Genomic DNA, 12238 nt, shown 5'->3' on the forward strand with positions numbered 1-12238 from the left:
ATAAAGCCTATATAATAGCTAGTTTTAAAAATTGAAGACCAAATTACAATATGCTCAAATATGGAAGTGAAAATAACATCAAACTCATACAACAAACGCTCAACTTTACAAATAATGAGTTGAAGTGAAAATAAATTAAATACCACACTCTCAAACAAACCCTATTACCTTTCTTGTTCACACCGTTTCTTCAGGACTCGCTCAAATCTATGCTTCCACTGCGAGAGCTGCTGGCATTGCGACTATGTAAAGATAGGCCTCTCATGTGCTCACTAACTCCACCGCCCGTCTTTTTATCCTTGAAGAACTTCTCCCTTTCTGCATGTTTTACTGGTGGTGGTGGTATTACAACGCCCTGACCCTGTGGCATTTCTGATGTAGTCGACACCTTCTCGTCGATTGGTCGAATGATTGGACGGTTTGCACGTTCCACTGGAATTGATAATCCTAGTGAACCCAATGACGGTCGCTCTGAACAACCGTTTTCGTCTTCGGGCCTTACACAAGCTTTTCCTTTTCGCAGCCTGTTGTTGTTCTACTTAGTTTGTTTCTACTTATATGACACCATAGTAGACTGGAATGATCTAATAAAACACAAAAAATATGCATTGGAAGATATGTATTACCTTCGGAAAAGTTGTTCGGCCTCTTCATCTTCTCCTTCATCTTGGTTATAATGATTTGCTCTCGACCTACTGACTTCTTCGCCGTTGAACTGATTATGAGTGGACATAAACTGACCCGAGAGAAGGGCGTCGTGTCTTTCAAGGACCTTTTGGAGCTTCTCGTTCAATTCAATGGCACGACAGACAATCTTCTCATCCCTAAAACACGTGAAAATAAGCGGGAATCTCAACGATAGACCAACAGAGCTATATGGTTTGATGACATTTGCAAGTAACCGAGTACGTAGCACTTTTTTTTCATAAGAATATATTAGTGCTATCTACCGACAATATTATCATAGTGGATAGCTATGGCCAAGTTAACGAGCATTTCAACCACAATATACGAAAAGAACCGAGAATTCGAAACAACAGAGTTGCATATCAGAGAGTTCAAGGACAGACAATTGAAAGAATGTAGCAACGTATTCCAATGAATCAGGAAAAATGACCATTCATGTTGTAGTTACCAAGTCTCTTTTTGTAGAAGTAAAAAACTAAATGTCATGACAATAAACCGAAGTAATGCGATGTCAAAGAAACAGGAGAAGATGGAACCATACCGAGAAGACAAGACAAGATGCATCAGTTTCTGCTTCTGAAACGAACACTGTTCTACTAGATCAAGTGTAAACTCATCTCTTGCCCCCTGTAAAGTAGCAATATAGCAGTTAAAATGATATGGTTTTATGTGGCCGAGTTAAAGATGCATGCTAGAGGCCGAAAAATAACCAAATAACTTAACTCATCAGACAGGCGTTAATTTCAATAGGTGTGGTATTGCATGATTATCTCAAATCTCTACTTGTATATGTGACATCGGAATTGTAGAACTCTCTGAATACTTTCAATTTTTTAATGAAAACATCAATTGAACGTTTTTGGGAACGCAATTACAAGCTATGATTTTCTTCAAAGTCAAGCAAATCATACCAACTATAGACATACTGAAAATTGACAAGATGGTTGTTTCAATGGTATATGTTGATGATATTATTCTTACGGGTAATGATGAGATTGGAGTGAATAATTTAAAGAAAATACTTGCAAAAAATCAAAGACATGGAAATTTTGGAGTATTTCTAAGCGATAAAATTCGACACGTCAAAATAAAGACATCCTTCTCAGACAAAGGAAATACTATTGACTTACTTGAAGAGACGTGTTTACTTGGTTGTAGGGCAACACAAATTCGAACCAGTTTGAGTGGAGTTGGTATATGTTTTTTGATGTTTTCCTTATTATATTCATTCGTTGATATTATATTGTAATAATGTGTGTAAGTTTTTCCCTTTCATGTTTTAGAGTTTGAGAAAACTTAAGATAAGCCTCTACTACCCACACATTCATATGTTTCTTTTCCAACCTATTTTCTCTTGCAGAAAGCGGAATCCATGCTTATTAGAGAGTCAAACTGGCAAAGGAAAGTACCTCAGGACGCTGAGGATCTACGGCATCAAGAACTTCCTTGAGAATTTCTAATGCATTGCTCGCCTTTTCGATTATACTGCACAAGAGGGGGGGGAAAACTTTAACTATGATAAGAACATTCTGCGTAATAACCGAGCAAAGAGCAGGCAGGATAAGCAATGATTTTACTCAAAGTTAAATTATGCTAGATTTCTAAAATGTATCCAAAACAAGAATAAAACCTTATCCACTACTATTCTTCAGAGCATTTGCATACCAAATGGTTTCTATGTGTTCTTGTCTACCCAGCAGCATTCTATGTGTTCTTTTGTTTGTACGAGATAAGTTTATTTGAAATTTACTAATTCAACAATAAACAAAAAGGTTTTTTATATTATGTTTATATTAATTTAGCCGTCATGTCAACAAATGACCATAATCAGTTGCCACTAGTAACCTTCTGCCTACTTGCTACCATCACCACTCCAATGGTATGGAAAATAGCACCGGATCAAATTCAGATATGAAAACTAATGTGAAGAAAAGGCTCCACACCTAGAAACAAATGCACGTGCACTGAGGACGAATGAGGATCACCAGTTAATAGAACAGCCTTCCTTATCCTTTAATTATGGTTATGAACAAGGATACTGCAATTTTATAAATGGTTCAAGTATAAGTTTCTAGGACTTAACATGTAACGGCCCAAGCATACCGCTGGCAGATATTGTCCTCTTTGGGCTTTCCCTTTCCAGTTTCCCCTCAAGGTTTTTAAAACGCGTCTTCTAGGGAGAAGATTCCACACCCTTATAAAGGGCGTTTTGTTCTTCTCCCCGACCGATGTGGGATCTCATAATCCACCCCCTTCAGGGTCCAGCGTCCTCGCTGGCACTCGTTCCTTTTTCCAATCAATGTGGGACCCCCACCAAATCCACTCCCCTTCTGTGCCCAACGTCCTTACTAGCACACCGCCTCGTGTCTACCCCTCTTCGGGGAACAACCTCCTCACTGGCACATCACCCGGTGTCCGGCTTTGATACCATTTGTAATGGCCCAAGCACACTGCTAGCAGATATTGTCCTCTTTGGACTTTTCCTTTCGGGCTTTCCCTCAAGGTTTTTAAAACGCGTATGCTAGGGAGAGGTTTCATATAACACCTTCCNCTCTAATCCTCGTGCATCCCCCCCCCAACAAAAAAGAAGGAAAGAAGTTGTTAACAAGACTGAAATGTGCAGCAGAATGAGCTGAACAAAATATACCTAGATTCTGGTAACGGCTGAGGTTCCACACTAGCAGCATCCTCCTGCTCAGATAATCTTATTACTCCATTTTGTAGATTATTCGTATGCTGCTGGGTAGCATTATCTGATGGAGTAGCAGGAGGCCTTTGAGGAAACTGGACTCCTGCACTCTGAGAAACAAATGAAGACTTTAATCGAAGTATCCAGATATCCAAAATTACTGTATTTATTCGCAAGACGTAGGTCATATGTTTGGAGTACCTAATATTTCTTTCATGAAGTACCAAGGATTTTTCAATGGAACTCTTCAGGTGACCGGCTAAGCTATATTGTTGCTTTAATTATGAAGAATACCTTTCGTTTTTGCTTTATTAGTGTAATAAATAATAATGTGTGGGAATGAAATCTAATACTCAATCTACGAAGTTGAAGATTATAAGCAACCAAAATATCTTTTACTCATAAACCTATAAGGACTATTATTATTCAACAAGCATCAAGCTATATCAATTATAAATTTTGTATGATACTAACAACGTGCATCCATCCAATTAGAATCAAACATATTATTCTGATCTACTAATGATTTTCTTCCATTCCTTGGAACTATAAACAGTGCCCAACTACAAGGATTTCAGTCTCTTGACATGATTAGATTGCTTCAAAAGACATAACTTCTAATCAAAGAGGTATATAGCAAATAAGAGGGCAATTTCTTACCACCAAATCGTAATATGCTTGATAATACTGAGGGAACTTTCCAGAAGCACCACCCAGAGCTGTCTGTGTCGCATCGAGGAGGAGAAATATTCTCTCTCGCACTGGTAAGTTAGACTGCAAAAATATAAAAATCAAGAAATTGCAAAGAAGAAATAAAAATACCACTAGAAAAGCTATGAAGCGCTACCACCCAAATGTCGGTTACATGGACTCTGACCACACTTAGACGCTTATATTAGAGTATTAAGTTCGTTTTTCTTTTTGAAAAAACGTTGTTTGTGTTTGTTCCGTCCCCAGGGGTGCCCTTGGTTTGGGATAATTGTTACCAAGGCAATCATTATGAAGTGACGGTCTATTTTTCTTTTCTTTTATCGATAAGAAACCGGGCTTTCTTTTTTCTTTTTTTTATCTTCTCTTTTCTTACCTCACCCTCCCATTGTCTCTTTTCCCTTCTTCTCTATGTATTTTAAAAATACAAAATAAATAAAAAAACAAAAAAAAAAACGAAGGGGACTTTTCGATTCAAACGTTGAATTGTTAAGAAATTTTTTTATTTGGATTTGGATTTGGATTTCTTTTGCATCCTCTACTTACATAATTGGAAATTACATCACTTCTTTTATATTGCCTTGTAGATTATACAACAAAATCAATATCTAATGTGAATTGTTGTATTACAAAATATTCAAATACATTTAATAGATATATTTTTTATTGTTGTATTTATGTCCTAATTCTGTATGAAATGACATGCCGCTATATCTATAAGGACCATAACCATGTTTGTACTCATGCTTCTAAAGAAAAATTACTGGTCAAGTATTCAATGAGAGTAAAATAGAATAAATTTACACCTTTTTCTTCACTATCTTCACAAGACTTGGGAGAACCCCTGAATCAATCACCTGCTTATGTATCGGTTCTCCAACATTGTTCATCAACATTTCAAGTAACTGCACAAAAGATCAAATATTGATGGTGTTGTGTCCAGCATAGAGCAGCAAACTTATATTGAAATATGCTTTGTACTGAATTATGAATAATATAACAAAGAGACAACTAGGTATCAAACTTATAAGCAAATACCAAGAAGTGTACCAAAATATTTCTCCAATTAGTTAAGAGATACAAAAATAAAATTATAAAACTCCTTTCGGGTAGCTGAAGATCCAATGAATTAAACTCAATCCCAAACTTCGAATGGGTCGAAACAGTTTCAAAAAAAAAAAAAAAAAAAAAAAAAAACTTTCTTTATTTCTTTCTACTTGTCCTATCCGATCGCCCCAGATGGAATGGAACAAGATCAAGAGGCAATGTTGACCCCCATTATTATCAAGCCGGTTGACTTCGACAAAAAAACCCATTCTTATTCTTCGATTATTCTATCCAGAGGAAAAACACTCTTTGTAAAGGGTGTTGAAGGACGAGGCTAACAACTATAGAGCCATGTGACAAAGAGGGAATGGGTGGAGTTCCGACCAATCTCGTGAATCAGAGCTCGACTTCCACAAGAATACTCATTGAAGGCTATGGAAAAAGTCTTTCTATCTGTCGAATTATAATTTACACAGATTCATTGTATATTTTATCTCGTTATTTGCAATGAGCTCTTAATTGGTAATTGTTTCCTTGTATGAAATTTTTTCTTTCCAAGTTTGTTTTCCCTGTAATCACTATTTAGACTAGCCTTGTACCTATTATTTTCAAGAAATAATTTTCTAACTTCATTTCCATCGCATCATGGCTACAAAGAAATGAAAGAGTACCATCATGGAAATTCTATCCACACAAGGCAGAAGTCTAGTAAACAAAGAAGAATTTGTCAAAGAATTTGTGTCCTTTTACACGTCCTTATACACAAAGGACAATGCCCTCTGCAAATTTCCTCACGACGATCTTGACTGGAATCCTATTGATCAACAGCAAGCTGCCTCCCTCGAGGTTGTTTTCACTGAAGAAGAGGTGGGGAAGGCGATTCAGCACCTGGGCTCCGACAAAACTCTAGGGCCAAATGGTTTTACCTCAAAAAAATTTAAAAAATGCTGGAACTTTATGAGAGCTGATATCATGAGAGTATGCCAAGATTTTTTTCAAAACGGAGTTATTAATGGCAACCTGAATGAAACATACATATGTTTGATCTCAAAAAAACTGGATGCTCGCACGGTTGCAAATTTTCGTCCCATAAGCCTCACAACCGATCTATATAAAATCACAGCAAGGGTATTATCCGAACGCCTTAAAAAGGTTCTCCCCTTCACAATAACTGGGCAATAAACAACTTTTGTTGAGGGGCGACAAATTCTTGATGCATCCCTCACGGCCAACGAACTAATTGATGAATAGGAAAGAAAGAAACAAAAAAGTGTAGTCATGAAACTTGACAGGGAAAAGGCCTTCGACAAGATTGATTGGACTTTCCTCGAAAACATTCTTATGGCAAAAGGCTTTTGACTCAAAATGGCGAAGGTGGATTAAAGGATGCATCTCACCCACAAATTTCTCCATCATCATCAACGGAAGACCGAGAGGGAAGATTTATGTCACACGGGGTCGAGACAAGGGGATCCACTATCCCCTTTTCTCTTCATCATGGTAATGGATTGCCTCAGTCACCTACTGACAAAAGCACAATACAAAGGGTAGATAAAAGGTTTTAAGATTGGTAATGAAGGCTTCAGCATCAACCACCTTCAGTTCTCAGATGACACAATCCATTTTTCTGATTTGGTTGATGCCTTTTCCATAAAACACATGATTGAGACAGTAAAAATGTGAGGTCCCACATTGATTGGGGAGGAGAACAAATCACCATTTATAAGGGTGTGAAAACCTTCCCCTAGCAGACGCGTTTTAAAGCTTTGAGGGGTAGCCCAAAAGGTGAAACCCAAAGAGGACAATATCTGCTAGTGGTGGATCTGGGCCGCTACAAATGGTATCAAAACCAGACACTGGACGATATNAGGCGGTGTGCCAGTAAGGATGCTGACCTCAAAGGGGGGTGGATTTGGAGGGGGTCCCTCATTGATTGGAGAAAGGAATGAGTGCCAGCGAGGACGCTGGGCCCCGAAGGGGGGTGGATTGTAATGTCCCACATTGGTTGGGGAGGAGAACAAATCACCATTTATAAGGGTGTGAAAACCTTCCACTAGTAGACGCGTTTGAAGCCTTGAGGGGAAGCCCGAAAGGTAAAGCCCAAAAAGGACAATATCTACTAGCGGTGGATCTGGGCCGTTACAAAAAACCTTCAAAAGGTTCTCTGGACAAAATATCAATCTCCAAAAAACAGAGATCATTGAAGAATTTGCTAGCATATATGGTTGTAAAAAGGGAGAATGGTCAAATATGTACTTAGACTACCTCTAAAAGGAACCACAAATCTTTTTCCTTCTGGAAGATTATTATTGAGAAAATAGAAAGAAGGTTGTCAACATGGTCATCACGTTATACTTCAAAAGGCGGAAGACTCACTCTAATACAAGCCACATTATCCAACCTCCCTACTTACTACATGTCTCTATTTAAAATGCACTCACTCTAATACAAGCCACATTATCCAACCTCCGTACTTACTACATGTCTCTATTTAAAATGCCACAAAAAGTGGCCACTTATATAGAAAGACTATTCAGAAACTACTTATGGAAAGATGGCGCACACCTTGTTTGTTAGAATAGTATAAACCTCCCAACAGAAAAGGGAGGCCTCGGTTTTCTCTCGATAAGGAAGAAGAACAAAGCTCTCCTCACCAAATGGATATGGAGATATAATCATGAAGAAAAGGCCTTATGGCGAAATCTTATAAAGGCTAAATATACTTTTACATCAAACAAAAATCACCCCTCCATCTTCTACAAAAGGGCCTTGGAAGTACATAAAGGAACATCAAAATTTCATCACCAACCGAACTCGCCATAAGGTGGGTAGTGGGGGAAGCACGTCATTTTGGAGCGACCCATGGATTGAAAACACCACGCTTACCTTAAAGTATCCACTTTTGTACAGGCTCTCTCATAGAAAAAAAGCCACGATTAAAAAAACATGGAATGTTGTCGACAAATTTTGGAACTTGAAGCTTGGTAGGAATTTAAAGGATAATGAAGCAACGGAGTGGGCCGAATTAAGCCTTGACCTTGCCCCTGTGGTATTGTCAAACAAAGAAGACTCGCTGACTTGGCTCCCTAGCGCAAACGGGGTCTTTTCTACAAAATCCTTGATGATGGACATGGGGGAAAAAGTAGAAGCAATAAATCTCACGCTAGCAAAGACAATATGGAAACCTAAAAAGGTGAAGTTCTTCCTTTGGGAAATAGCGCATAAAGCCATCAACACAGGTGAAAATCTTCAAAAAAAGAATGTCCAAAGACAATATGGAAACCTAAAAAGGTGAAGTTCTTCCTTTGGGAAATAGCACATAAAGTCATCAAAANAAAAAAAGGTTTTACATCACTCTCTCTCCAAATTGGTGTCCATTATGCAAGAAAGAAAACGAATCACAAAATCACTTGTTTGTGCAATGCACATACGCTCATAATTTCTGGACAACGATTCTCAATGTATTCGGATGGCATTTCACATTTCCTAAGGAGGTAAAGGATTTTTTGGATATGGCCTCAATGTACCACCCTTTCAAGAACGCAAAATCCCTATTATGGAAAAACATCATCATTGCTTTCTTTTGGAATTTTGTGGAAAGAAAGAAATCAGAGAATATCTGCAGAAAAGACACAAAAATTTTCGACAGTGTTGTTTACCAAGCTATATCTTGATGTAAACTATCTAATATTTTTACTTTCTATAGTTATACCCCCCTCATTGCAAATTAGGAAGGTCTTTTGTAAACACCATGGATTATACATCCCTCTTGTAAATTTCAATCATCAATGAAATTGTCTCTTATAAAAAAAAAAAAAAAAAAAAGACTTTCACAACTGCAACATTTTCGTGTGAGTCTAATCTAGTAATTACTACGATTTGTTGCTCTCGCATTGGTGGTCTTCTCAAGCCAAAGGCTGTAGCTATGGAATCTAAGATCCTAGTACGACTTATGATTGGGAGGCATGAGGAGGCACTGAAAAAAAAGCTTCAGCAAATAAGTGGATACAAGAGCAACGGATGGAGAAGAAGTGTTGCCATCTTTGCCAAGTTTTGACATCTTCGCATGGCCGCCATTGAAAATGTTTACCGACCTCAATGGTGGAGGATTTTCAGTCAGACTTTGGGCTAGAGATTGTTGGATAGTTAGCATATTTACAAAGAATGCATCACTAGAGAATGTGATCAAGATCCTATGCAGCAAGTTTACATAGAATGCAACAGTGCAGCCGCAACAAAAAAGATGAGTGTCTCTGAGTCCGACCATAGTGTTAATCCTTCCATTGCCTCTGAATCTGACCATAGTGTTAATCCTTCCAAGTAAAACTAGTCAAGCAAAGAGAATGACCTTCTTTGGATTTTCACCTCCCATACCTAGGAATTAAGAGGTGACCTAGGCAATGTCACAAAAAAAATGAAAAGGGGAACTATAAAAAAAAACCTTGAAGAACAAGAAGACCAACAACGAAACATCACTCCTCATTCAAATCGAAAAATTCCCTTGCAATGAGACTAACCCACCACATTAGTTGTTTTCCTATTAAAGAAAGGGCAAACAAAATCAAGAGAAGGCGAGGAAAAACTACCCATAGAAGGCAAGATAAATGCCACCAAAATGCAACCCCATTGAGGATAAAAGATATAAACATCGGAAATGGGTCTACATAAGACAATATCCCAGCTAGTGATCCTCCCGAAAAACTAGTGTTCTCACCATTCCCAACGTAGAATATTAAATTACAAATTTGCATCATCCCTTCCTTTTTGTTGAAGGTCATCTCCAGCCAACTACATAGTCATCACACATCGATTGTCATCCATAAATCCTCAATCTGTGACCACTTGGACGGTGAAAGTCTTGAGGGCTTTCCCACATGACTTAGAATGCACTCTTCAATCTGTGACCACTTGAATGGTGAAAGAAGACACAAACATCCGTAAATCCTCTAGTCTCGCTCTTCCTCTAAATTTCAATACCCTAAAAGACTTCCATTATTGATATTAAGGGCAAATATTTCCAATCCTGCCACTTCACCATCCATATGCTCTCTTTCTCTCTCTCTCTCTTACTCGTGATGCACGATAAAAGGCCTAGAAGTGATTTGCAAACCTTATCCTAATTGAGTGAACTTGGCTCATAAAACATGAAAGGAGGCACATATTTTATATTAAATGACAAATAGAATCAACATAACTAATATTGAAATGTTTTCTTACCAAAACCGCATAAAGTTGGGTGTTCGTGTTTTTACTTCCTATACGTTTTTTGATTGCTTTTATGACATCTTTAGCTTGCCTGCACAATTAGAACAAAGAAAGCAATACTGATGAAATGACATGATCATAAAATGTATTTCTTACCAATGACAAAATTGTCAGCATAAATCTTACAACTAAGAGTAATAAGACCATCTCCTTTTTCAAATTGTCATCCGTCTATCTAATAAAAGCAGTCTGGCTTGAAGTAAACAAATGCATACTTTAAAATCTAATCTACACATGCATGCTTTTTAGACAAACTCCAAATAAGTCTCCTTCTTATGAAACCAAACAAAGTGGGAAACTATACATCGAGAATATTACATGGCACACCTTTGATCACGAGCAACTAATTCACAGATTTCAATATTCTTCATCCAATCTGTTTCAGCCAGTTTCTCACTTGTTGCAGAGTTGACTAGCTCAGAAGCCATCTTTCTATAATCCATAATTTTGGTTTGAAAAAGAAAAACAAAATAAAACGTAAGATTAGAAGAGGCAGATTCCAAAGTGAAAGGACATCTATAATATCTCAAAGACTCGGAAAATATTTACTAAAGAATGATATGGTAATCAAGTGATAATTTTTAACAGGAATCCTCCGAGCTAAAAGAAGTATTAGAAACATATCAAATTCCATTAACAACAGAAACTTGCAAGAGAAGAAACCATATCTAAAGTCTTTAGATTCTTACTCCAAACGTAGGCAATATTCCTACTCAAGGAATAAGGTAACCGGTAAGGGAGAGCACAGAATTAACCCAGACCGGATTATCGACAAAGCAAAAACTCAAAGGAAGTACAAAATTCGACCGATGAAAACATAAATGGTGAAATTCCTTGTAATTTTTCAAAGGAAGAACCAACTAACAGATCCATTGTTAGGTTAAGCAATGCACCATTCATTAATAGAAAACAGAAACTTCACATTCTGATGCTTCCATGAACAACTATTATTGAGCATGATACATAAAGAAAATAAAAAATCTCAGTAACAGGAAATTAATAAATAAACAAACAAAGTAGGGAGTGGTAGAATAACTAACAGAGATCAACAACCTCTTCAATATTTTTATGATCAATATAGGAGCAACAAAGCGGCAGTTAAATCAAAACCCACAATGCTCTATAATCTCTGGAACTTCATAGGCATACTGCACCAACAGAAGCACATGTAGAAATCAAGAAGGCCTTCCAATGAGGGAACCATAAGCCGCTCTGAAATGGGAAGAACATAATCCAAGCTTAAGAACCTTACCATACAATTGAATAAGAAGCTAGTAAACAAAAAGTTGAAAATCAAAGACAAGAGACAGAGCCCAAACAAAATGACAATAACAATAGGATTCAGCTGATGTTTAGAAGAGAGAAGTAGAAAGCGCATAAAATGAAATTAAAAGGAAGGCAACAGAAGTGGTACTGAATTCGAAATCGAGCTAGTACAAAGCCATAGGAATCAAAGAAGAGATTAAACTAAATCAAAACGAAAGGAGTTGAACACAGATCTCGATACCCAGACAAGCAAGAAGAGGGGGTTAAGCTTACCAAATTACAGAAAAGAACAGAAATGGAAAACCCTAAAAGAGCATCAGCATTTGAGGAAGAAAGAAGAATTGGGGATGGGCCAAAAAGGGTAAAAGAAGGCTTGAATCCACTCTGGTTAGCGTAATGATGAATGATTAAGAGTAATGAAAGGATAATGAAGAAAGAAACAAATAATGGGTAGCCTTGTTGATTGAAGTTGAACAGAAGAAATGAGAAGAATCTCTTTCTCTCTCTAGAAATCAGCGTGTCTGTCTCTCTGTCCTTAGGTGAGAGAATGGGCGTTTCAGCAAAAGAAAAGGCTTA

The 12238-nt window shown here is 37.4% G+C and overlaps 1 protein-coding gene across 3 annotated transcripts; it reads right to left on the reverse strand.

Annotated features, from left to right (window-relative positions):
• Window positions 1-12238, reverse strand: LOC111781844 (TOM1-like protein 5). Of its 3 annotated transcripts, none has more exons than XM_023662559.1 (11): window positions 11936-12238; window positions 11437-11608; window positions 10724-10828; window positions 10349-10427; window positions 4891-4989; window positions 4037-4150; window positions 3335-3486; window positions 2097-2172; window positions 1229-1314; window positions 627-824; window positions 1-524 (listed from the first exon to the last, which is right to left on the reverse strand). In XM_023662559.1, the coding sequence occupies exons 3-11, from the start codon at window positions 10822-10824 to the stop codon at window positions 191-193; spliced, it is 1239 nt and encodes a 412-aa protein (XP_023518327.1). In that variant the 5' UTR covers window positions 10825-10828; window positions 11437-11608; window positions 11936-12238; the 3' UTR covers window positions 1-190. The 3 variants fall into 3 exon arrangements, with proteins under 3 accessions (XP_023518327.1, XP_023518324.1, XP_023518325.1); XM_023662556.1 differs by having other exon boundaries at window positions 11450-11608; window positions 11936-12237; XM_023662557.1 differs by lacking the exon at window positions 11936-12238 and adding an exon at window positions 11811-11917 and having other exon boundaries at window positions 11450-11608.

Source organism: Cucurbita pepo, chromosome LG19, assembly GCF_002806865.2.
Source record: "Cucurbita pepo subsp. pepo cultivar mu-cu-16 chromosome LG19, ASM280686v2, whole genome shotgun sequence".
NCBI lineage: Eukaryota > Viridiplantae > Streptophyta > Magnoliopsida > Cucurbitales > Cucurbitaceae > Cucurbita > Cucurbita pepo.